At 37.0% G+C, this 27,916-nt stretch overlaps 1 protein-coding gene across 1 annotated transcript in view; it reads left to right on the top strand.

Moving 5' to 3' along the window:
* Window positions 1–27,916, top strand: part of CFAP47 (cilia and flagella associated protein 47) — a 268,440-nt gene that overhangs the window by 156,616 nt on the left and 83,908 nt on the right. Inside the window, exons 51-53 of the mRNA XM_077781662.1 lie at window positions 1,249–1,346; window positions 20,886–21,061; window positions 23,325–23,432. Of these exons, the coding sequence (XP_077637788.1) occupies window positions 1,249–1,346; window positions 20,886–21,061; window positions 23,325–23,432 (382 nt within the window). The remainder of the gene's footprint in view (window positions 1–1,248; window positions 1,347–20,885; window positions 21,062–23,324; window positions 23,433–27,916) is intronic.

Raw genomic sequence — 27,916 nt, 5'->3', positions numbered from 1 at the left:
TCTTGAAGAATGTGATGTCCCAAGCTATGGGTACTCTTTAATTTTCTTTTAGTCTTTTAATTAAGAACTTTTATTTCAGCTTCCAAGGCAGTATTGTTCTGGTTTAGTGTATTTTTTTTTTTTTTTTTTTTTTTGTAATTGATTAAACTCAGGGTCCTGTACATGCCAGAATCTTTTAATGGACATTTAGAAGATCTCTTTAGCTCAATGATGCTAATTTTTGTAGATTGTAAAACACTGAGGGTATTCCAGACAGTATAAGCCTGGAATTTTGGTATTAAAACCCTGTAAACTGTATGCATATCAAATTAGCCCAAAGAAAATGAGTAAGTTAATACAGAATGTATTTGGTGGAAATTGTAAGAAAATACAAATAAATCCTGAAATACAAATACAAATAAATCCAGAAACAGTTTTATTGGAAACAGGGTTCGGAAATAAAGTCATATATGTGGAATAAGGAACTGCAGCAAGGAAGATGGTGACTCTGAGATGAACGAGGGGCACAGCAGAGGAGAAAACCAGGAGGGGCTCCCAAGACTAATGCTGTAGTAAAACAGGAGTGCTAATGGAGCTCTCTAGTATATAATTCAGGAAAGTGCTAGTAGGAGGATTAAGGCTATTTTCATCTCATAAAATATACTGACAAACAGGAATAGTGCAAGTAGTTCTTGGGTGGGTATTATTAAAAACTGCTGAACAACTCTTTATAGATGAAAAAATACTACCACATGAAATATTTGTGCTGTGAAAATCAGGCCTTATGGTAGAGATTTCAGGCTAAATTTGTTTCATCTACCTGAACGAGATTGATGAGATAATTTTATTAACATTCACGAGTGTGTTCTAAAACCAGGAAAATGCTAGATACAAAAACTGCTGTGTGAGAGGAACCAATTTTGATTTCCTGATATAAAATTGCAAAAGTACTGTCAGTTTTCTCTGAAGTTTTTGTTACAAATCAGTGATATTTAAAACCCAGAGACAATGTGATAATCTAGGAAGTTAATTTGCCAAACTGCTATTTCCATTAGTGCATATATAAATTTACTATTTTGAATCCTGACAAGAAGGGATTAGGTAATATAATTTGTTCACAGTGACTAAATCAGTTCAGGATTTGCTTTGTCTCAGCATGAACAGTGAGTGGCATTCCTGCTAAAAGTTCAAAGTTCTCATTGATCTGAAGGCTGCTAGGATTGATCACCTCAGGATAATTTGCAAGGCATTTTTGTTTTTCTAACATAGGAGAAAGTTCTACAAATTGCAAAGTGTGGTTCTCCTTGAAGATTTACAGCACACCTGCAGCAGCAGAAAAGACGATAGATGTGGACTGCAGAGCTCTGGTAAGATCACTCTAAATGTCTCATTTTGTTCTACTGCATTAGAAGAAAAATTTAATTTTTATTGTTGTTCTGGCTGCTTTCACAGAGGATTAATCAATTTTATTAAGTGAACATACAATCATTTTTTGAGTAATAAAGTTCAGTACTGATTAATATCTCTTTTAAGCTCAGTGATATGAACTAAAATAAATGCTTGAATAAAAATATCTTCTTTGTCCAGTTGATAAAATTACACTTTTATTCTTCTGACATCTGCTTTTAATTTTGGATCTCAAATAAGACTGAATTCTCAAAAACTTCAGTATATCTGTTGTCCACAACAGAATATCTCACTTTTGGTACTTCCCTTTTTAATGCATGCCAAGTTATTATTGTCATTTAAATTTCTTTAATCATTGGGATATATTTAATCATGTTCTTATTACTAAATGAATACATACTGTTGCTCTTAAAAAAATTAAATTATATTGGTCATACTGGAATAACAATTGCATCATATTAAATAAGTATCCTATAAGTCACTTAACTATGTAAAGATAAAATTATTTTTAGTATGTTTGTTTAATAAATAGTGTTTTTGTTTCCTACTGATTTGTAATTTTTTGTGTCTTTGAATTATCATTTTGTAAGGTGTTTGTTTTCACAGCTAATATTTTTCACAACTTCTGGAAATTGATTTTTTGCTTTATTGTTTAGACATCCTCCTTTCTGCATGCATTGTAATAATGGGTGCTGGTAATGGATTGTATGAGTAGAAATGACTGGAATGGTATTTTTCTGCAGGAACATTTTTGCAAGTAAAAATATGTGATGGAAGTGCTAGGGGATTACCTCTTCTTGTCACAGATGCTGGGAATGGAGAAGAGTCTCCTCAGTTGATTTTACATGTATTCAAAGGGGGGGCAAAAATCTAAACCAGTAAGCACTTTTAAAATATTTAAATATCATTGTCCATATATGACTTCAGGTTTGCTCTTCTTTCCTTGAATTTCAGTGTCCTGACTGTGAACCTCTGTAGGGAAGAGACACAGACACTGATGTTTTCAAAGTCTTGGTGTTGGATGAGTATGCTGGGATGTGTCTGCTGCTAGGAAGAAACATTAAAGCTGGACTAAAAGAGTTTGTGATTTGACACCTTGAAAAGAGTGGTGTAGGTTTTTGTCCCACAGGATCTTGCATTGCCTTGTATCATTTTATAATCTGAAAATTCTCTGAAGTGGTAAAAAGGAAAACTAGATTTGAAGTACACTTTTGGCTCCAATTGTATGAGAAATTCTCAAGGTGCATTTGAACTAAACCTATAAATTTTAATCAAATTCAATGTGAAAACTTGAAAAAAATATTAAAGTACAAAATATTTCTGTGATGTTCACAGCACTGAAATGATTGACCTTAAAAGTTGGATATTTCCTTTAAAGGAAGATGAAGGAGGTAAAGAAGTAGATATATCTCTTCTTCAGATCTCTATGAAAAATGTAATAATTTTTTTAAATTGATAAATTTGGAAGATGGTATGAATATTTCTGACTAGCAAATAATAACATGTAGTTACTGTTATGGAATTGTGATTACTGAATTTACTGGTTACGTGCCAGGAACTTAATTTTGGAGTGTGGGAGCTTTCTGTCTCTAATGTAAGGGAAGGGGATTATCCAAGCTAATGTCTCAGTAGAACTGTCAGTGTGACACCAGGAAAGAGAACCAATGCAGTCCTTGACTGCTGAAGAATGGTCAGACATGAACAGAAAGCAAATAATGCTGGTGGTACTTTTATTAGAATGTGCACACATCTGGTTCTTGAAGGTTAAAAATTATTTTGAAATACTGGAAGAAAATCAAAGAAATCTCCCGAAAGCATGAGGGACTGGAAGAGCAAGCCTTGTCATATGAATGTTAAATAGCTCAATCAACTTAGTTTGCCAAAGAAAAAATGGAGAAGAAATGTGATCATTCGCTAAAGAATATTTACTGATGATGTCTCACCTTTGCTGACCAATGTGCATCAAGAGCTAATGGCCAAAAACATACAGCTGAGATTTATTTAATCTTGCATGGAATGTCCCAGTAATGAGAACAATAAAACACTGGAAGATCTTACTAGTGAAAATGATAGACAAAGTCTTGTGAAGGTGAGAGCTTGAAATTGCTTCAAAATCTGATAAATATTTAAAAAGCATAGACACCTGGTACATTTGCTACATCAGTGAGTCAGATTTAATGAATACATTGATCTCTGTTTGACCTTAGAGTCTTCTTCCTTCCTGGCCCTTGGTACGAAGAGGATTAGCAATATTTAATTTAAAATACTAATAACACTGCTTTTGTATGGTAGTTATAGCTGAATCTCATCATTAAATGCAATTCACATTTATCCTCAGCATGTCAGAAGCACTGTTCTGTCTTACACAAGTGATCAGACTTCTGAAACATCCAAAATTGGCTACAGCAGAGGTAAAGCTGGCAGCACGGAGATGCTGGATGAGCCAGGTGTAGCATCTTGCTGTTCTTGATGGTGGCCACGGTGACCACCAGCCTGCAGGCAATGAGGGTGGGCCCAGGGAGCTGAGGGGGCACCCCAGGAACAGTGGACAGTGTGGGATCATCTTGGCACATGTCCTGTTATATTCAATGAGTACATTTGCTTGCAGATTCCAGTTTTGGGTTCGAGGTTCGAGGTTTGGAAATGCTTTAGGTTGACTCAGCCTTTTGCACTTCATACATGGGCATCTGTCTGAAATGCAATGCCTGGGTGACAGCTCCCACCATGTGGAAAGGAGAGGTGGGAAGTGTCAGGATTCAGGCTGAGTTTCTGATTCTGTGAATGTTCTGGCCCTGATGGATGGCCTGAGGCACTGGCCATCAGCTGATGCTGCTCCTCTGTTGAAGAGTGCAGAGAACTCTGAAGAAACAAGGAGTCCTATCTGGTAGCACCATGAAATTGTCTGTAGCTCTCATCTTGGTGTCAGCATAGATTTGCTGTCTTCTGTTTTCAGTGCATAAAATCAGCTAAAAAGAAATACCATGGTTAGGTCTCTAGTGCCCACACCCCAAACTCATGCATTGTGCTGCCATCCTTGTTTAAGTAGCTCTGAATTTCCTGTGGTAAGTATTATTGCATGTACTTTCATCTATCTTTTGCATAATGCTTAGTTCTGATTAGATCAATGATCTTGAGTTGGAACAACATAGGATTTTCCAGTTACATTTACCGTTAGTTTGCTTTGTTACTTCCATGTCTTGACATCCTTAAGGTGAAAATTTCAATATCAAAGTGAATCTCCAGATATGTATCTGAAAGACTTAAAGATAATTTGGTTTAACTCAAGTTTTTAATAAAATATTTTAAGTGTGCATTTCTACATTGTTGATACCCATCTCACTACATATCATTTATGGATGTGTTTTTTCTCTCAGCCTAAAATTCGAAGTGGAGATTGACTAGTTAAATGAATCAAGCCCAGTTTTATGCTGCCCAAGTTTTTTTAAAATTATTTTGACCTGCTATAGCCGAAATACTTTAAGCTTGTACTTTGCTATTAACCTGATTATGATTAAGGTGTTTATGGAAATAAAAATATTGAGTAAGTCAATATTGAAAGCCATAAGCTGTATTGAAAAGGTCATTAATTTTAGTCTCTAATCTAATTTCAATTATTTTAATTACTGTATATCAGTAAAAGAAATACACTTGTTTGCATAGAAGAAGTTATCTAACTGGAAATTTAGAGTCAAATCCTACTGTAGTCCTTACTCCTCAGCAGGCAGTATGAGTTTCTGGCTGGGCACTGGCACAGGCTCCCCAGGACAGTGCTCACAGCCTGGCAGAGCTCAGCAAGTGCTGGGACAATGCCCTCAGGCACATGGGGTGACTCTTGGGATGTCCTGTGCAGGGCCAGGAGTTGGACTCGATAATCCTCATTGGTCCCTTCCAACTCAGCATATCCTATGAGCCTATGAAATGGATTTCAATGAAGACCTCCTAAGAACTGAACCGTAAATTAAAGGAAGTAAAGGAAATAAATTAAAATATAATAGTTTCTTCTTAATTTTTTACATAGAAACACAGTTGTTCACCCATTTTGAGGTATACCTGTCTCTAAATTGGATAAGATTTTATTTTTTTGGTCCATGTGGTCAATAGAATGCCCATCACAAGTTGTTTGGTATAATAGAATGTTTTAAAGCTCAATACAGCATTTGAGTAAGAAAAATACTGTAATCTCATTTTCTGTGTATGGAAAATGATAGTAAAAAAGGAAAAATTGCCACAAACTTGGCTCTTAATAGTGCTAGTACTGTTTAAAATGGTATGTTTAAAAGTTTTGGGAGAGAGAAGGAGTCTCACTTCCTTTTTCTCCCTGGTCGTGAGTACATCATGGTATCTCCTGTGCTGGCTAAATGCTTGATGCCATTACTTTGCAAATAGCAGAATAAAATATTGAATTTAACGTTCCTTGTGATAATTCCACATGCTTCTATTTCCAAGTCTGTTTTTTCAGTGTTCAGTTAAACTTATTGAAGATAGATTTATTTATCTTTTCTTCTCCAGGTTTTTGGGGTTTGTGTTTTTGTTTTGTTTTTGTTGTGGTTTGTTGGTTTCTTTGGTGGTGGGGGTATTTAGTGGTGATGGTTTGTTTTTTTTGGGTTAAAGAGGGGAAGGCTGGGTGTTCTCATGTTTGGCTAGGGTTTTTTTCCAACTTGGACAGATTAGTCATTATTTCTGATTCTCATTTAAAATGAATTATTTTTTTAAGCCTGTTGATCTGGATATTTTTTTTAATCCAAGCTCTGAATGCTCTGAAATCAGTACTCAACCATTGGAGAAATAAGAAAACCCCAACTGAAATGGAGGGAGAGTATCCATCTACAGATTTACTTTCTAAGTTCTGTATATATTAAGAGAAAATAGATAGTGAATCCTGGAAAGGTTGTAAGGATGCAGTCCAGCTGTGAATGATTGCTAAGGCTTAGTAAACATGGGAACCTTTACAAGTGTGTCAAGGATAAACATATATTTCAGAGGAGGGATATTATCTAGTGTTGGAAATATTGAAATAAGCAAATCAGTCCTAGTGCTGCTTATAATGAACATCCCCAACTTTACCTTACAACTTCAACAGTCACTGCCCAGGTTCAACCTCCTTTTTTGCCAGCTGTCATAATGAAAGAAACCAATCTAAATTCTAAGAATATTTGTCTTTTTTTTAGTGTACTTTGTCTTTCAATCCACCTGGATAACCAATTTGGGCAATTGGAACTGCTCACCTGTAAAGAACATTTCCCCACACTCATTAAATACTCCATCAGTTTTGCTACATGTAGAAACATTTCTGTAGCACTGTCCTGGAATTAATTACAGTAAACAAATTGCAGGTTTGTGAGGGGTCATTTCTATTCTATAATTTTAGAAAATCATTCTGTTTTGAGCTACATGATGTAAGGGAGACTGATTTTGGAGACTTGTCAGCTTTGGCTTTCCTTCCACCGATGCAAAGTTCAAGTTTCATTTCACCCTGACAAAGATCATCAAGTTTGTTAAAAGAGATCAGCTGAAAAGTAGTTCAGGGAAAAAGGGAGAAAGTATGCTCTGTGATCACAGTCTGGTCGGGAATTTATTCATTTTTCTCTTATGAAAGTATTAATATATTTTTATTTAATTTTGTCTTGTGTAGACCAGCCATTGGCAGTCTAAAAAATCACAAAAGCAAAGGGAGAAACTTGTAAGAGTGTGGGTGGTATAGGATGCAGAAGTGTATTTTCAAATGTATATTTTATTTTTTAAAAATTCTAAAGTATATTTTAGTAGTTCTGTGGGTTTTACTCTGTTAGTGACATTTAGATAGCCATCTAAACTGCTGTTCTTTAGTAGCTGACAGCTTTTCAAATTAATTTTGAATTCTAAAAATTGCCTCCACAAATCTCATCAAGTTCAGAAGGCCAAGAGCAAGTTCCTGCACTGGGCTCAGGGCACCCCCAAGCACAAATACACAGATTGAGAGCAGCTCTGAGGAGAAGACTTGGGGATGTTGATGCATGAGACCCAGCTGTGAGCATCTGCAGCCCACAAAGCCAAACGTGTCCTGGGCTGCATCAAGAGCAACGTGGGCAGCAGGTGAGGGAGGGGATTCTGCCTCTCTGCTCTGCTCTGGTGAGACCCCACCTGCAGTGCTGGCTCCAGCTCTGGGGTCCCCAAAATAGGAAGAATATGAACATGTTGGAAAGAGTCCACAGAAGGGCTGAGCACCTTCCTTGTGAGGACAGAGAGAGTTGGAGCTTGAGCAGCCTTCCAGTACCTAAAGGGAGGTACAAGAGAGCTGGAGAGGGACTTAGGACAAGGACATGTAGTGGTTAGTCAAGGGGCAATGACTGTAAACTGAAAGAGAGTAGGTCTAGATCAGATGTAAGGAAAGGATTCTTTCCTGTGAGGGTGGTGAGGCCCTGGCACAGGTTGCCCAGAGAAGCTGTGGCTGCCCCATCCCAGGAATTGTCCAAGGCCAGGCTGGATGGGGTTTGAGCAGCCTGGTCTAGTGGAAGGTGTCCTTGATCAAGGCAGGGGGGTTGGAATGAGGTGCTCTTTAATGTTTTCTCCAACCCAAACAATTCTGTGATACTCCTCCAACTCTTCTCATACAGAAATAAATTTGCCTTCTAAGGGAAATCTTTATTTATTTGTAAGTTGTAGATCAGAAGTATCACCCTTGCCAACTCTGTGATGTATTTCTTCTCATAGTATTTATTGACTCAAGGAATAGTTCCCCACAAAAGCCTTGGCAGATCTTTAGAACCTGGGAAACATGCTTTGGGGACTGCAGAAGTAGAACCTATGAGTGGGAGATGACATTCTGTTTTAAACCTATAGTTGTTTTACAGAGAGTCACAACAGTAAGAAATCTCAGAAAATATGTGTTAAATTTCCCCAGGCCATGTCTCTTTCCAGCACCTTTCCTTCTTCTGTTTAATTACTTGAAGGGAATGCATAAGAAAATTTGCACTGGTGTTAAACTCTCAGTACACAGAAATAGTGTGTTTTTAGGCTGTCTCTCCTGATTGCCCTCACTTATCACTCCTTCATCTGTATCACACAGCAGTCCTGGAGTGGATGAAATTCATCTGTTTTGGGTATAATTTAACTGGAGAATATCTTCCTTGTGCTCATCTGATGTTCTTCAACCACTGATGGATATTTAACTTCATGGGGGTGAAACAGAACCACTCATAAGCGAAACATGGATGGCATTGCACAGTGTGGAGGCTGAGTCCTCCCACTGCTCTGCTCTGTCTCCTTCTGTGTCTCACTGCCAGCTGACATGGACAGATCACAGCACCCAAATCTGAGTAACCCATCCTGTCAAAAAACAATGCATTGTGTTTATTCTAGCAGGAGTTTGTATCTTGTGGGAACTGTATTATGTCAATTAACAGGTATAATGCAGAGATCTTGTTACAAGTGTCACTAGTGTTAGAGCAAAACCAACTTAGAATCTAAATTATGTGTCAGTGTCTCCCATATTAAGTTTTTCATTGTTTATTTAAAAGTAAAAAGTGTATAATTAAGAATGTTTTGTAATTATGTAACTTGGCGGTTGAAGACAGTAATACCCTGTTTTCATAGCTGTGGTACATTAATTTTTCATAAATCCTAAGCAAAAGTGTAGTCTGAATATTGTCATATATGGCTCAAACTTGGATCATGTTCTCAGAAACTGAGTAACCAGAAGTTACGAATCATGCCTTAAAATTTTTTAATTTCTTTCATATGCTTTCATGACAGTTGGTAGTGTAAAAAGAACCATGGCAACATGGTTGGTGGGAGGGAAAACAAATTTGAGAAGGTAGTAACTATTAATCACTCTAACTAAAAGCAGTTAGGCAAATAACTGAGACCAGAACATATTGGTATAGCTCATTAAAAAAATAAATTAAAAAACAAGGGAAAATCATTAGAAGTATAAAAATGTGAGTGATTTTTTTTTTTTTTTTTGATAAATATTTAGCAGCTGCCACCCCCCTCCTCTTGTTCCTACAGATGAATAATCAGTTCTTTGATATAAGAGCAGGGAGCTAATGTAGATCACAAAATGACATCTGAGCTGTCACCAACTGCCATGGAACAAAAATGTGAGGTTAGATCTAAACCAAATAATTAGAGGGGATGTTTCATCTGAACAAGTGGTCATATCTATGAAAAATAACTGTTATGTGAAAAAAGAGAATGGCCCTGAACAACGAAACTACCAATTCCCTTAGTCCGTAACTGCTGTTGCTCCCCTGGGGCTTAGCAATCAAAACAAGAGGGTTTTTTTCTCAACCATTACACACAGCAAGTCTATGGAAAAAGTTCTTTTTAAGAAAAATTTGCTCACTGATGGCCTGGAGTACAGATTGAACTAGGTAGTAAAGTAGCATTATTGAAAGGAAAATGTAATGTTTGAACTCTGTTCTCTGTTATTCTGTCAAGGCTATGAACTTATGCTAGGTTTTTGGCTCAAGACAAAACGTGGTTGTATGTACACTCTTAGATTTGGGTGGGGTATTGTTTATGTTTCTGTTTGGGTTTGCTTTTTGATGGTTTTGGTTTTTGTTTTTGTTTTTAAAATAAATAACAGTGAGAGGAACATGAAAGAGAACAGTGAGAATTTGTCTAAAAGATGTAGTTAAGTGTAAATTTTCCAACTATGTTTGGAGGCTCTTAAAAGTGACCTTCTGTGATTTTTTCTGCAGAAGTCTGACCTTTAAACCTGTCCTGTCATTCTTCAGAGCTGGCAGGAAAACTGGTGCTACTGCACTGTTTTCCCCCACAGTGATTAAATGTGACTTGGTGAGAAATCTCTGTTTTCCTTGTGTAAGATGAAGGAATAGGAGGAAGGGGTCTTTATTATTTGTTCAATTCCTATGAAGGTTGTCCATCTGTATAACAGAAAGCTCTACCTTTAAGAGTGTTAAGCAGGGGTACTACTGCTCCAAAAAAATGTACAAATATCCTTGCTTCTCTAAAATAGTGTTTCTGTGTTCCCATGCTCAGAATACTACTTAAAAATTCTGGAGTGAAAGTCAAATAATATTTTATAATAGCAAATATAGCAAGTATTTTTTTATTCAAATCAAATAACATTTTATCAAATAAAATTTTTCTGCATCTCTAGAACATGGGCTAAAGCAGCTAGTTTTTCTTTTCTGCTGGATTTCTATGGACAGTATGCACAGCTTCTAAAACAGCCGTGGATAATTAAATTAGATCGTTGCAATGAGCAGCAAGTTAATGCACATGCACAAATATCCATAACATCTGAGTCAGGAACTTCAAATAGGTACATAAAGATAGGTGAGTGAGAATTTGGTTTGAAAACAGGTGCTGTGTTGAAGTTTGAAAAATGCCATTAAGTCAGGAATTACTTGGTTTAAATTATACAGTTTTTACTGGATGTTTTGACTTTAGGCTACAGCCCTACCTATTTTAGGTGGTTTGGTCTACTGAGAAAGCAATCAAGACTTTTCTGTTTAAATCAGCATAAGGAATGACTGTGTAAATGTGACAATCTCTGACACTTGCTCAAGTCATCACCCTCAGCAGAAAGGAGGGCCCAGTGTCTCTTACTGTCTGAACACTTTTCTCCAGCCTTGGAAAAATGAATTTGCTTCTTCATTTGAATTCCTGGTGTTAAGGCAGATGAAAATCATTCTAACTGAAATCTTAGAAGACTAAAGAAAAGCTAAAGTCTCAGGGATCATAGAGACGACCTCAGTTGAATCTGCAGACCTATTTGTATAAAAATAACTAACCTGAAGGCCATAAAATTGATTCCCTGCAGCAAATATTTCTACTGAAAATATTCCAGCTAAAGCTATTTTAGAGAAATGGGGAGAAAAAATTAACAATTCTCATTTTACATGGAAGGAGATAGTGAATATTTACTCAGTAATAATTTTTATATTTCTCTGGGATTTAGAAAGGATAATTTACAAAAAATTTTAACTGTTCAAAGGAACCATCTGTGAAAGCAAAAAGTTTCAAGTCAAATTAAAATTTATTTAATGTTCATTATTCATTAATTAAATAACACTTTCAGTTACTATGAGTCGTTTGTACATTGGCACATATTTTTAGTTCTAAATGCAGAGAAAACAACCATATTTATAATTTTAATTTTATCAATTTTGTCAATTGGTAATTATTATTATCTCCAACCATTTAAACATTATTACAATTTACAATTACAACTTTAGTTACTGTATTTTACTTTGTTGTTTACTTTTATTTCCTAAATTGTAACAGTATTACAGGAAATTACAATTTCCTAAATTGTAACAGTATTACGCCTCTGTAATACTGTTACAATTATTTAGGTATTAGGTTTATCAACCTAAAATCTGAATTTAAGTTGATAAATTCAGATCCATTATCTCAAATTGTTTAGAAAAATGAACTGCAGTAGTTACTTTGCCTTGCAAATATTCTAATGGATTTATTCAGGTTAAATGTAGAGGTCAAGATGGAAGGTGATTCTGGAATTTTGATGTAAGGTTTGTTCTTTATTGCTTTAAGCACTTATTAGCAGTTGTCTATTTCATGGAGAAAATTCTAAGTGTACATCACTAGTTCACTATGTCAAGAGACTTTTTAATCCATCCATGTACTTGAAAAATAGTATTTTCTGTCTTGAGAGGAAATATCTAATATGTGAGCTGCAAGCAGGATCTAGTACAGCAGGAGATAAGCCAGAGGGGAAGGTCTGTTTCGAGCAGTGAATTATTAGTTTCTGCTTTAATAAAACCAAAGCCTGCAAGGGATTGAGTTTGGTTTCCTCATAAGTGTGGAGACAATACTTTTATCTTTTATCTGCCGAATCTGTCTTTTTTTTCCTCTCTCTCTCAAGTCCTTTAGAACCACATGAGTACCCCAAAGTTGGCAGTGTATCTCTGAAACATGTTGCCCACCCACACTTCCACAAGACTCGTTCTTGGGAGTTGAAACTTGTGCTGCTGTTGCTGTTTGTGAAGGCTCCCAGACCACCTCCCACGCTGCTTCTGAGTCCTTTGTGGTGCTTTTAAAACATCACTGGCACAGTGTTGCTGTTCACATGCAGATCTAAGCAGAATCAGGGTATTCCCATTACTGATCCCAACCTTCAAATCTTCTTGGTTTTGGCGGTCTAGAAAAATGAATGCAGTAGATCTGGTCTGTGTGAGCCCTACACAGCAGAATGACACAGTGACTGTAGGATGAGTATAACAATTGAAAAGCATTTCATTGATACTTATCCATGTTTTGAAGCTGCAACCTCAGGAGATAGCTTTTACTGTATAAAAGTTAAAGGATGAAATAATGGCTAATGTACAAATATGTTGATAAGCCAAAATAAAAGTATATTTCAGGTGACTGTAGTAGCAATTCTTTCCCTCACAAAGTGATCTGCCAGGTGGTCAAAACTGAGCAGACAGAAATGTGGAGAAATCAGTCTATGAGTTATGGATTCATGATTATATATATTATTTTCTTCAACATCTTCCCCATACAGACAGAGAGGCTTCTTTCTGATTGACAGCAGAAGTAGTCAGATTGCACAGACCCAGGGAAATGCAAGTGTAGGCCTTGCTTCAGGCTGCTCTAATTTTTGCTTTTTAAGAGGTTCTAGTAACAGATAACATCAATAAGAATATATGTAGATGTTAATATTATTAATAAGCATTGCTTGTGATATAGTGAGTTTGTATTGCTTTTGTAGAGTAACTGCTAAGGGAATGTGTAGGACAAACTGCAGATACCTCTAGCACGTCACACATTGAAGTCAATATTTATAATGCAGAATTTATTGTTTCATGTGAGACAGTAATCTGTGAGCAAACCTCAGGGGCTTAAAAGTTAACTTTTCTTGGAGCAACAACTAGCAATGAGGCTTTTTTGAAAGTTTATCTGATCTTACGAGTCATAGTACAGAACAGAAAATGAGATAACTCTTATAGAGATTGTTCCTTTTGATTTATATATAATTATTTTCTCAGAAAAGCTGTGAACATTTAAGAACTTCTCTTCATATTATAACACTGTCTGGCTCCTGAGACTGCATAGATATGCCAAAAATAAAAGTTGGATTAAAGAAAATCAAGTGTCTAAAATCTAGGAGAGAAAGATTTTACCCGAGGAATTTTACTACTAGTAAATTCAGGAGAAAAAGTTTTTCTCAGCAGAAACCCTGACAATTTCAGCTTTCTATTAGAATTATCTCTACCTCTACATATTTTGTCCCAGTGATAATGATGGTATCAGTCTTTTCAATTGTGAAGAAATACTTCTTTAAAAATCGATTTTTAGACCTACAGAATGAGAGAGTCACTGTAGGTGGAAGATCTAAGACAGTAAAATTAATTAGGATTTTACCTCCACTGATTGAGTAACTTGATGGTAGGTGGTGTAGCTGAGATGTAAGTTACATAATTAGTATGGTCATAAATTTCAGTAAAATTAGATAATATTGCAGTTTAATACTTTAAAAGTATTACTTTTAAAGTAAAGAAATACTTTTAGTTAGCTCATACCAGCATGAGCTGTGAGTAGAGGCACACAGAATATTTGCTTCCACATTTAGCAGGAGTCCATAAAGTTGGTGAAAATAATGTAATAATTAGTCCTGCTGCTATTCTAGACTTAGGTTCTCATAGGTGATTTTAAGTTTATTTTTGCCAAGTATTTCTGAAAGTCTTTGAAGCACTGGAGCATGGGCAGTGCTGGTCATTGCCTTTTTCTGGTCAGTTCTAAGCAAGCTGATATTCAGCATTTCACTGACAAGGACTTTGTCATATTTGTAGTTACATGTCAGAGATTTCTAACCTCATCACATCAAATTTTCAATCCAGGGCAGTTGCATCTAAATATTTATCCAGTATTAAACTAATAGACTAATTAAATTAGAGTAGAGTAAATTCCTGGAAGCAATTCTGTGGTTTCAGTTACTGACTTCTTTATAAATATGCAGAAATCATCAGTACTCACCAAGCCTTCCAAAGTATGTTCTAGTATATTGGATTTGTAAATTTATGGCATTATTGTGACTTTATGTAGCACTTGAAAACAAATCAGTGAGACCAGCAGAAAAGAATTACAGCTAGGTGTTGTAGCATTACATGGGCAGATACAATTAGTTCAGGAACTAAACCTTGAAGTGCTGTACACAGCAGAGTCCAGGGATAATAGTGCAGTTCTGTGGTAAATAAGGGACACAGATTTACTTAAACATTTATCCTGAATTGCATTCAAGAAGATCTCTGAGAGTAAGATTTAGCCTAGAATAGAGAGAAATTATTGAAAAAGACAGGTTTTGCAAACTGTCTACTTGATATATCGGAAGCTATTTGGAAATTAAAAGTATCCTAAATTTTGCATCTCCTTAACTTGCATGAAAGGAAAGGTCAAAAATGCTGATTTTCAATATTTTGAGGCTGATTTTGGGCAGGTGTCTCGGTGTGATGACATGCTTGCAGAAGACTTTGCATGTTACAACTCCATCAGACATAACTGACTTTGAAAATGCAGTAGACACTAATATCTCTCTTGACTTCATTATATAAGAACAGTACATTTCTTACTTGGAAATGTTGCACTTTCTAGTGATTTTTATTGAGTGATACTGACCTTAAGTGTTTTCTTCTGCTGTTGTAGATATGACAGTCTCTGAAGGAGAAAGGACATCTGAAAAGAAAGAGAAATATCTGTTTTTGAGAGATGCAGCCTGGATTTACATCACACAAAATAGTCCTATCACCCAAGGGGTGTAAATACATCTATTGATTTGATTCAAACTGTTTTCCATCATTGGCATCTCATATATTATGTGCATGCATCTGCACAGCAAAGTGACCCATAAAAATGATGAATAGGAGCTGTATTGAAATCTGTCACTTGCTGAGTCATGCTTTCCAAAAATGTTGTTGACAAAGTAGGTGTAAATGATTTTCCTGTAAAATCCTCTGAAGATTAATTTGGTCCATTGTTACATTAATTCAGTGTCAGATATCAGGAGCAGCCCATCTTTCTGCAGTCTGGAATGCCAAACGTGTCCTTGGCTGCATCAACAGCAGCGTGGGCAGCAGGTGAGGGAGGGGATTCTGTTCCTTTGCTCTGCTCTGGTGAGGCCCCACCTGAGTCCTCTGTGGTCCCCGGCACAAGAAGGACAAGGACCTATGGGAAAAGCCCAGAAAAGGCCACCAGGATGATTAGAGGGATCATCTCTCTTATAGGGAAGGGCTGAGAGAACTGGGATTGTTCAGCCTGGAGAAGAGAAGGCTGCAGGGTGGCCTAATTGACCTTCCAGTGCCTGAAAGGAACCTCCAGGGAAGACAGAGAAAACTTTCCACAAGAGCATGCAGTGACAGGACAAGGGAGAATGGATCAAAATGACAGAGAGGAGATTTAGATTGGTTATTAAGGGAAGTTTCTTACTGTGGGAGTGGTGAGGCTCTGGCACAGGTTGCCCAGAGAAGCTGTGGGTGCCCATCCCTGCAAGTGTTCAAGGCCGGGACGGATGGAGCTCTGAGCAATCTGGTCTAGTGGAAGGTGTCCCTGCCCATGGAACGAGATGATCTTTAAGGTCTCTTCCAACCCATAAAGTTCTATGATTCTGTCATCTCCTTCTCCATTGATTCTGGTAATGGAATGATTGACTTCTACATTTTTTTTAGTAGGACTGTCAAACCCAGCTGAGCTTTGATAAGTCAGTTTACTGTATGAGGTGATTTAGGCAACTGAGGTGATCACTGGAAGTGCCAATCTTCAGTATAGATGTATAGATGTTGGCAAAAAGTAACTGTAATTGGTAATTTCTTCTAATGCTGCTGAATCTGAGAAGGAAATCTTCATCAGGATTTGGATCTCAGGAGTATGGAGAGTTATTGAGCTTCAGTCTCCATGGATGCAGAGGTGCCCTTGATTTCAAATTCAAAAAAGTATTCATTAAGATGTGAGCATAGTTATTACTTTCTCAGTTGTGGGAATTTGGGATGTTAATTTTACTTTGACTCGGTCTGTATCCCCTTGTCAGGTATACTTATAATTATCTTAAAATAGCACTTCACTTAACATTCAACTTATCTTTGATGCATCTTCTTCTGTCTGTCTTTACATGGGAATCCAAATATGTGCATATTACTTAGTTCCTTAGTTTTTCTATATGTGTATAAATTATTGTAATATCAGTTTGTTGTGGGTTGTGGTATCTTTTGGTGGACCCCAGGACATCATAGATCAATTCAGTCATTAAATTTAATGCTTTTCCAGTCTATTTCTTTCCTTCCATTTCAGAAAAATAATTTTTGTAATCACCTCCTGCAAAATATTGTTTTCCCAGTTTGTTTACTTGGTAGAATATGTAGGCCCCATTAAGAGGTTAACAGTGTTGTAATTTTTAGTCAGGGAACTTAGAATTATTGTAATAACTTATGAACTAATCATTGCTGTATTCTGTCTCAGGGCATTATTACTTAGATACTAATGTGCATTTCAGCTAAAAGAAATCCAATTTGGTGTGATTTTTCTATGTAAATTTAAACCTGAAACTCACTGCCCTTTTAGCTTCTTATATTAAATGTTCTGTGCAAATTTTTCCCTTTGAGTAAATTTCCTGTGCTGCAGTAAGAATGGATTCCTTGCTAAGCAGGTTTTACAAATATATAATTTGCTTAAGTTGTTTAGTCCTAAATTTCAAGCAGTTCAGTCTGCTGTTCTGATAGACTTCACTGCTGATGAACAGTTGGTGCCTTTTTGAGAGCTGATATTTTGTAAGGCAAAATATGCCAAGTAAAATGGGAAAATGGAGTATCAAGAGAATAGCAGTGCTATGGTTTTCTAGCCTCATAACCCTACATGGAAAGGAGAGGATTATCTTGGAAATTCATTTACATCTCAGAGATAAAAAAAACACCTGCAAACCAAAAACGGAGCTTAAAGAGGTTGTACAGGGAGGGAGATGGTTCACTTCACAAAGATCTTCTCCATTGACTTAGGAGTGAATAGGAAGCCTGAAGGACTCAGCCCCTTAGGACAGAGGAGCTCAGGAGTTCCATGTGAATGATGAGTGCCAGAAAGGCCCAGCTGAGCTTGGACGTGTGTGTCTGGGTTGGGTGTGTGTGTGGAAAAGGACAGTGAGGTGTGACTTGGGGACACTTGGCACCAAGCAGTTCAAGAGCCAGAACTGATTTCTAAAAGTTTGACCAAACTGGGCTGAGCTCTGTTCAGCATGGCCCTGAAACTTTATCAACTGCTGCGGCTCAACTCACTGGAGCCTCTTTTGATCCAGGAAACAGAATTGAGTTAATGATGAGAATACAGCAGGAGGCTCTAACTCCTGCTACTGACAGGTAAACACTGATGGGGATGTTGAAAGCTCTGATCATTTTGAGCCTATAGAAGAGAGAAGCCAAGATCAATTTTTTCAACAATATTGCCACCATTCCAAGTTCAGTCCTTGTGTGAGCAGCATTCCTGCTTGTCAGGTGCAGCACAGAGAAAGAAGGCACTTCTTACTTGTCCATCTGGAAGAACCATGATTTGGACAAGGACCTACAAAGGGAATAATTTCTTCTCCATTACCTCACCAGGCCTATAAATATAACTTTCTTGCTGCTTACTCAACTTGAAAATTTGCTTCTATAGCTACAGCCTGGAAAACTTGGTAGCAAATAGAAATGCTTTCACCTCAAGGTCTATGGATTGAAAAAGCTTCAAACAATGTGGAATGAACACTGTCTCCTTAATGAAACTGGATTTTAATTGAAAAGAATTCTTTTAAAGAATAAGAATTGTAGTCAGTCTCAGACACTTTGGCCAGGTAGGGTTTTTATTGACACCTGCTGATGGTAAGAATAGGATTATTACTGAAGATGGAACACAGAAAATTGTTATGCAAATTAATTGTAGAATGAGTCCATCTTCCTGCAAATTACCCTGTTAAACTTAGAAGAGGATTAGTTGATAGCTCAGTGCAGTGCATACATTAATAAAAGTAAAATTGCATATTATGGACTTAAATAAATTAGATCCAGTTGCCCAAAGAAGGAAATAGAGAATAGAATGATGAGAAAGTCTTTGGCAAAAAATATGTCAGGAAAATATTTTAGCAAAGAAGTATAATATCACAAATGATGAATTGATAATGGTGAGCATCTTTTGAAACTAGAGTCTGGTTTACAGAGTATTAAACCTGTGCATAGACCTAGGCTATGAACATAGGATCGAGTGTTAGCAGTCCATTGTTTTGTCAATTTCCACAGAGAATAAATGTTATCTCATATTTACAATTCATTTTATTTAATTTTAACTCTGATGAGATTATTTTAAATAACCTGCATTGGACAAGAAGTGGGTAACTGAAAGTTCTAAAGGAATAATAGCATGACATATTGCACAGAAGTGGCTCTGTTTTGGTGACTGGCAGCCTTGATATTAGAAATATTTGAGGAAAGAGATTAATTTCCTTCTTTTCTCAATTTTAAAATTTTTCCTCTGTCAAAATGTTTATAAAATACTCAGCACTGAAAAGTGGAACTAAATTAATGACTATAAATGTGTTTGGAAATTGCCTGTGATGTTCCTCTTTTACATTAGGTCTGATAAAATGGCACTTACAAGAAAAAATAATACTCTTAGCAATTTCATGGGCATTTTGTTATTTATCCTAGTTTTATGCTTCCATAACAATCTAATAAGGCCTAGAAATGTAAAAAAAAAAATTATATATATTCTAGTGATAAATATACATCTGCTCTTATTACCATATATGAAGTAGCAGATCACTGAAATGTGTATGGCAATTCCAGGCAAACTTCCTGGGAAATTCCAGAGAAATACCTAATCTTAAGCATTCATTTTGTACTGGCAAGAGAAAAGTGTTTTATGATAATACTGGCAATTTAAAATTGCCTTTGTATACAAAATTAAAAAGATTTCTTTCATAGTTGCTGCTTTTTTCCTAAATCAGCTGTCCCATATTTCCTTTTTACTGTAAAAGTATTTCTTCAACACAGCATGTAGATGTTTTACTATAAAATTGTTATGAGCCCTTTGGCAATAAAATGGTAGATAGATTTAGAAACTTGTTTACACAGTAAAAACTATTAATCTGAGCTTTAAAATATTTTATGGCAAATTTAAATCCCATTTTACTGATGCAAGGCACTTAAATGATTTAAATTGTTAGTGTAATCTTGCCATCTGTAGAACATTAAATGTGTTTATGTATATTCCATGGAAATGTATAGAAATTTACCAAATCTTAGGCAGGCTGAAATCAGTGGGAGGCAGGACTGTGTGGGGTCATAAATGTATTTTATATTCATTTTTAGTGTGTTATTAATTTTAATAGGCATTTTATTTTTTTCTCCTTTCGTTTTGCAACTTAAATTATTTACTTTTTCAAACAAACTATGTGAAATAATTTTGCTGTAAGAAACAAATCACTATATGTTAAAAAAAGCCAAACTGGCATGGATTTTGAAATAAACTGCTTCGCTAGAGCAAAGAAAAAAGACCAAAGTAAGAGTAGACACAAATATAGGCACAGAGAAATAAATGCATATCTTTATTTCTGGATTTTGTGTCTTTTCTATGAATGAAGATATATAAATAGAACATATGTATTTTAAATTGCAGGTACACCTCCTAGATTATCACAGTGTGCTGCCTTCATAAGTAAATTCCTTCTGGTCTATTCTGTTAAGTGCTTTGTTTCATGAATTGTATTGATATACAGGGCACATGGGATGAACTGACACCATTTCTAACCTTACAGCCAAGGGAACTCTGCTGAAATGCAGGAGCTGTGCAGAGTGAGCTGTCTCTGCCCAATTCCTGCTCATCCTAAAAGTGTTCCACATGTAAAATATGCAGATTTATCTAATGAGGCCACCTTTTGGCTCTCTTTTATTACAGCAACAGGAGTTTTTTATGTATCTTTAATTGTATCAGTGTTTTCCAGGTGATCAGGGAAAGATGGTACAGAGATCAGTAGTGACAGAAATGCCTAAAGGAATAAGAGAGGGAACATTTATTGTGGTGGTGTTGTTTTAATGTCAAGTATTAGGATGTAACTTATGAATTAAGGGACCAAATTCAACAGAATTCAGCCAAATCATTTGCCAGCTTGCAAAGCAGATATTTCCAATTGTCTTTGCTTGGCTGTTGGGAGCCAGCTTGGAGTTTTTACCTGCTTGGGATTGCAGCAGATGGGCTTGAAAGGTGTATTTTGGCAAGCCTTGGACATATCTTGGAAGGTGAAGTGGACTGTTAGAATGCAGACCAGCCAGAAAATATTGAACTTTTCCGTATTTATGGAATTAAAGAGTTTACAATTTGAAGGTTGTCTGAAATGTTTCTTGCTGCAACTTGGCTTTTTTTTTTTTTTTTTGGTTACTTCATACATGAAACAAAGGTGCAACCGGAGTTTGCGTAAGTGTAGACAATGAGTAAGCACCTTACAGATTTTTAAGAAATATCTTTTAAGTGTAATCGCTCATCATTAATTTTGTGATTTTGGGTTTTTTAATTCTTTCTAGGATACTGTTGGAATTAATATTCCCATCACTAATCCTACCAATAAAGTCCTCAAGATGAATGTGCTGCTGGACCATTCATCCCTTTTTGGAGAAAAATCTTTCATTATCAAGCCCAAACAAACATTTTCATATCACCTAGAGTTTTCTGCAGCTGCTCTTGGTGCTTTTGCTGGAAGGTATGTTGTAGAGTTTTGACACTTGTGATTTTGGCTGTTTTACTAATAAATTAACTACTTTCATTGAAACCTCAGTCCCTTGATGAAAATATTGCCCTAAAAACTCCCACAAAAGTCAATAAATGGAATTAAGAAAATTTCCAGCTTGAAATGTATTGTGTTCCTAACAGTAGGTTTCCTCTCAGGGACAAAGCATTACTGACAGGCAATAGAATAACTCCTTGCTATTCTAGTTCACTACAATTTTGTGAACAACATTTTAGAAACTTACTTAATGTTAGAAGCCCCCTTTGAAAACTTTTTATTGATTGTTAGTTTTCTAAATTTTTAAGTTCTGTAAAGGAAATAGCACAATTTCATTTTTTCTTCGGAGAAGGAATGAAATTGTAAAAACATAAAGGGAGAACCCTTTAACTGTCTTCACTTAAATATATTTACCTTCATGATCTTCCATTACTTAACCATGACCCACTAAATGAATATGGAGAGGTTTTAAATTAAATTTTTTCCTTACATTGGAAATCCCAGCGAAAACATGCAGGTATGATAATTAGCAATTAAAAGACAGATGACCTCTTGGTCTTGGTTTCAACTAAAACAGTTCAGCAAGTCATTGAACAATGTAGAATTGCAAAGCTTGTTTTCCTGGAATTTGGTTACCAAAGCATTATTTAGTCTAAAGGCTGATTGAAAAACAATTCCCTGTTTTTCAGTTATCTCAACTGACTGCAAAAATATGGGGATGGGGTGGTATTTTAAGAGGAGGGCAGAGACACCTGACCAGTTTTGAAATAATATTTACAAAGTCAAAATCCAGTCAGAGATTTATTCAATTTGCTTGTATTGATTTTTCCAAAGACCAGAATAATGCTGGGTATCATTGTGGGATACAGATTCAATTAGAATAATGTTTTATAAAAATAAGTACTGTTATAACTCCAGTAAGTATCTTTTTATTTTTTGTAGGATTTATGCTATCTTAAACTAAAGATGAGTATAGAGTTTTTTTTTTTTTCTCATACCAGATAATATTTCTGGTATTTTTCAAGTGCAGAATTTCCAAATAATAAGATAAATGTTTGTTTTAACAGGACAAAATTTTGGGCTCAGCTTTGGTGGGCTGGGGCTTAGGGGATATATGCAGAGGTGAAATAAAGCACATGTGGACGTTCTCCAAATGGTTTTGCAATTTTGTTCCAGAAGTGTGTAATAGCTCTTTTAAATTGCAGTAGCTCCCACAGACTGCATTTACAGCTGGACAGAGCTACTTGCACATTCCATCCACACTATTAACTTCTTTTTCTGAAGCCATGCTCTGTTTCCTTTGCTATGTTAGCAGCTGGGAAGAGCTGTTGGTAAAAGGGACTGTGGCAGGTGTTCCTTCTCAAATGGTTGATTCTTTCCTAGAGCTGTTTTACACTCACTTTAAAAGCTCTGTTAGCACAGGGGATGGTCTGGAACCATAAAGTCAAGGAATAGACATAGTTATCTATAATTTAGAAAAAGACCTCATCCTTAGTGGGTCATGGGTTTGTGCAGTGCATTTCTTCTAAGTTTTTGTATGCTTCCAGTGCTTTGGTTTAATGTTATTATGACTCAGCTACTCAAAAATCCTCAAGAAATAGAAAAGAAATTCTGCAGTAGGAGACTACTGTATTAGAATGTCTGTAACTGAAATATATTGCTGTAGATATCTCACCTACCAAAACACAATTTTCAGTCATGACAATCCTTGATTGTATATCAATACAATATATTGAATATTCCTTGAAGTGTATATCTTTGGCATGCTCACAGGAATGTGTCTATATCTATTTCTCACTTTATCACTAGATGTGAAAAAAATTTCCTTTCTAAAATTAGTGTATAGCATTTATATGTTGCCCTTCAAAATGACTAAAAAGAAAATACTGTGATATTGAAATGAAATTAAAGCTTACTCTTATAAGCTGAAATATGTTTGGGTTGTGTTTTTGATAAAATCAAGCTAACAAACAAAAACTACAAACACCAAATTAATTTTATGGATAGAATTTAAGAAAAATGAAGAAGAGGTTTTGTTGCATCAGTAATTCTAAATATTATTAGACTTGGTAGCTGAATTCAGATAGCAGCGAAAAGTGTTAGAAGAAAAATATGATCTAATTAAAGAAGTCACTATGTTGAACTCATTAGGTTTCTCCTGAATTTTAATCTGTTTGGGTTTTTTAATGATCTGAAAAAAAAACCAGCTGTCATGTTAAGCCTCTGTATCTGTTTTTAGTGTCATGTTCCGGTCAGATGTGATTGGAGAATTTTGGTACGCCCTGAAGTTCAATGTAGACAAGCCATTGCCAGCCCTGCTGCCTGATGTAGGATGTGAGCTTGGAAAGTGAGTAGTTCATCATGCTGGACTGGGTCTCTGATTTTAGGTATCCTGGAAAACATATGAAGAGTTTAAACTCAGAATAGTATTCTATGTCTGCTGTAATAGATTGCAGAATATTTTTTAGATATATTTGCAGGTGGGTGAAATATTCCATGCAGAAAAGCAATTGAAATACAATTTTAGCCTCTATGTAAACTTCCTTTGAATTAATTTTTTAGAAATCATTTTGACAATGCTGCAGAATGTAAGCACCCAGATCCATTGTAAAGAGCTCTGTAGGTTTGCTTTATTTTCTGTTTCTTTCCTTCTCTCTGAACTAGGAATTTACTGAAAATCATGCTTGACAAATGCTTGTATACCAGCTAGCAGTATCTTTTAACCTCTCAAGACATGGCAAAATAATGCAATTTCTGTCCATGGTTGAAACACTTCAAGTGTTAAGAAAATTAATGCCTTAGAGAAATTAACCCAATTATTACCATCCATCAACAAAATTTCAATGTGCATTTTGACAGCATAATGTTCAGTTCAGTTCTGACTTTCAAAACATAAACTAAAACTTTGAGGATAAGAATTTGAAAAATGTAAAAATTTCAGTAGTGCTTTTCCACATATTACCTCCACTTCCTAATGGTTTCTGTGGACACACTGGTTTTTTGCATACTAAATTCCACTTACTTCTGTGTATCTTTGATTAAGTCTGTAGTGAATATACATTATATACTGAGTAGAAATGTTAGAGAGCACAACATGAAATTTTACCTGATTAATTTTTTGTAAGTGAAAATATTCTACTGTTCAAATATGATGCACAGACTGGAGATAACTGACAATGCCTTTTTATTAAGTTCTAAAGAAAAAAAAAAACTGTGCTATTTCCTGGCTTTTACTTTAAAATTCTGGGCTGACTGGAGTAAAAACCATATTTTTTTTCTACTGTGTAGGCTCTTGCTATTAGGAGTTAGGAATTACTTAAAACCCTTTTATCCAGACTTTCTGGCACTCATAATTTTCTCTGACATGCACTGCCTGAAAACTACATGCACAAATGGTCTAGTGGAAAATGGCAAGTCATCCTTTCCTACTGCAGGTAAAAAGGATGTTGGAAAAGATTAGCTCCATTAACTATAACTTTCCTGTCAAAACTCTTGTCTAAAACTCCTCAAGGCCTATATTTTATTTTTTCAAATGAGATTTCCTTTCCCTTTACAAGTAAATGCATATTGTAGTTCCTATGTATCTGTAAATATGTGGATGAGCATTGTGTCCAGTTTGGGACAGTTCTGGGCTCCTTGGTACAAGAAAGACCAGGAACTTCTGCAGAGAATCCAGTGGAGGCCACAGGAATGAGGAGGGGTCTGGAGCATCTCTCTTATGAGGAGAGACTGTGAGAGCTGTGCCTCTTTAGTCTGGAGAGGAGAAGGCTGGGAGGGGATCACATCAGAACATACAAATAGCACAAAAGTGAGTGCCAAGAGGCTTTTTTGGTGGTGTCCAGCAGTGTCAGCATAATGTCCTCAGCTTTGCTGGACAATGGCAGTCTGTGATGGCATTGAGGTTACTGTTCAGTTACTGGGAACTTCTCTGCCTCATGAAAAGTGGAGTCCAAGTCCAAGTAAATTGGCTGCATTAATGTATATTGAACATGTAAAAGCAGTGCAGGTAGGCATCTGTTTATTGTCTAAGAATGATGTCAGTTTGGGAGTTTTTTCAATGGATGTACTTCCTTGCTATGTACCCAGAGATGTGAAATGTAAACATCATCATATGTTTGAAGCATTTCTGGCTGGGGAAGATTTGTAGTTATTTAACAGATTAATTTCTATTCTATCACCTTTTCCTTGAATGCAGAAGAAGCATTAGCATATAAATATAAGAATAATGTTTTTCATTGTGTCCTCGATGTATTCTTTTTTATATTGATCTGAAAAATTTAGGTATTTGTGACCTTGAAACATTACCTAGAATTGGATTAGGGCCAAGACACCACTAACTACTTAGAATCAATTTCTAACCAATTCTTGAAAGAGAAAAAAAAAATAAATAAAACAATTTATCCTTTAATTATTCTTCAGATTGCCTAAAATTCTGGGGCTATCACAGTCAGATCTACTTTTTGTTTATGTCAAGGTAAATTTAACGCATCCCTTAGCATATGTCTCTAAGGAGGGAAACCTTCTCCCTGATATTTTTCATCTTTTCTTATCCATCGTTGCCGCGCTCCCGCCCCAGACCCTCGATCTCTCTAGCCCCGGCTAGCTCTCCTTGGGGCGAGAGTGGGCAGTGGAGGCGCCCTCCGCTGCTCCTTAGTAGGGTTTGGAGGACGCCTTTGTGGGTCCCTGGGAAGGCGCTGGCAAGCCTCGTCAGTTGGAAGGAAAGGCGGATCCAGTTGGGGGCTGAATCTTCTTTATTGAGGGCCAACGGGGCCAACCGCACAGAAGTGGTGCCAGCCAACTGGAACAATTGGGAGGGGTCTGACACCAAGTTATATGGTCTATGGGAGGGGAAAACCTTGGGGGAAGGATGTTGAGGAACCAATGAGGTGAGGGAAAGGGAGTGGCTCCGGGATGGGGTGATCTGGCCTGGTCCAATGGGGTTGGGGAATGGGAGTGGCCCCAGGCCCTCGCCCAATCACTCGGTGCCCTAAGGAGAAGTTTCTGGATAGAGGGGAAGGAACACCGAGTGACGGACAAGGCACCTGGGAGGGGATAGGGGAGTGACTCAGCACTTTCCAGGTTGATGGATGGGTACTGGAAAGGCGGGAAGGGAGGACCAGGCGGGAAAACAGAACAAAAGGATGTACCAACTGGGTAATAGGGGGAAACCGGGACAAACCATTGGGGAAATACAACTATAAAGAACCGTACATAAAATATAAAGAAAACGCACTACCACATCTCCCCCTTTTTTGTTTAAAAAGAAAAGAACGGGAGGAGAGTAAAAATAAGTCTTTTAACTAGGGGTTTCACAGTCTCCGGGCTCGTCTTCGAACCATATGCTTTCTCCCCCGGAGGGATTTTCTTCTTGTTGTTCTTCTTCGTTGAGGGGTTTAAGTTCATATGGCTCGGCCAGCGTGGCGTGATTGATGTTGATAGTGGAGTTAAGGGCTTTCATTATCAGTCTCTTGATCACACCAAAGCCGATGATAAAGGCAACGAGCCCCAGCAGTAGCATTAGTCCAGTTTGTACGATGGATTTGACCGTCTCCGGGCTCGTCTTCGAACCATATGCTTTCTCCCCCGGAGGGATTTTCTTCTTGTTGTTCTTCTTCGTTGAGGGGTTTAAGTTCATATGGCTCGGCCAGCGTGGCGTGATTGATGTTGATAGTGGAGTTAAGGGCTTTCATTATCAGTCTCTTGATCACACCAAAGCCGATGATAAAGGCAACGAGCCCCAGCAGTAGCATTAGTCCAGTTTGTACGATGGATTTGACCCACCCGGAGAGTCCCCATCCTTCAAAAAGAGAGTCCAGCCATCCTGCAGATTCTTTTTTTTAGATGATGGATCATGTCCTGCATTTTAGTGATGGAGGTGCGGACATCTTCGGCTCTGGAACTTAAGTTCATACAACACAGGCCAGCAAATTCTTCACATTTATGGTTATGTAATAACAAAAGAAAATCAATTGCGGCTCGGTTTTGAAGGGTTGCCTGTCTCGTGACTTCCTCATCTGTTAGGAGGTTGCTTAGGGCAGTTGATGTAAGGTTGGCTTGCTTAGCTACCCAGCATTCAAGGCCGGCCAATTCATTGAATGCTTGAGCGATTCCTATCCATGGTAAAAATGCAATGGTAGCAACGCTCTTTGCTTTTGTCCAATGGGTGACTTCATCATTACAGTTTTCGTCCCAATCAGTGAGTCCAGTATCTCTCTTTTGGCGAGTCAATTGACCTGTCTGATTTAGCTGTTTCCAATGCGCTATGTGGGTTTTATTGGGAGTAAACAAGCTCAACTGCCCGAATGCGCATGGCCCTCCGACTAGGTGAGGGGGGATGCCTGCCCAAGCCCGATTTCCACAAATTAAAAACACACTTTTAGGAAGGGAATGGGGCTTGTTGTCAGGGGTTGAAAAGTCTGAGATATAGATTACCTTTTTGCACCAATTTTTATCCTGGTATTCTGTGATTGTTTGTTTGATTATTCTTTTGGGATGGACATATGGGTTATAATCAAGGAAACGGAAGCAGGTATAAGCAAGGGAAGAGCCGAGTAGTTCGAGTTCCTCGGGCTCTTTGGCCATAACCGGGAAGGTTCTGACCCACGCTCTCCACGCATCTGGTGGGTTTAGGGGTTGGGAGATAAAGGGATTGGTATCATTTTTTATGCGGAGGGCGGAGGAGTTTAAAGGGAGGGTAAAAGGAAACTTAACTATAGGATATGGGATCCCCACGAGACAGGACAGAAAGGGATTGGCAGCGGAAGTGGTTGACAAACACAAATGGTCCTGATTAAGGGATTTTGCAAGGGTGGTCCAAACATTTGCTGGCGG

This window comes from Lonchura striata, chromosome 2 (genome assembly GCF_046129695.1).
Source record: "Lonchura striata isolate bLonStr1 chromosome 2, bLonStr1.mat, whole genome shotgun sequence".
Classification (NCBI taxonomy): domain Eukaryota; kingdom Metazoa; phylum Chordata; class Aves; order Passeriformes; family Estrildidae; genus Lonchura; species Lonchura striata.
Note: the sequence above shows the minus strand (reverse complement) of the source record. Positions and strands in the feature narration are given on the sequence as shown.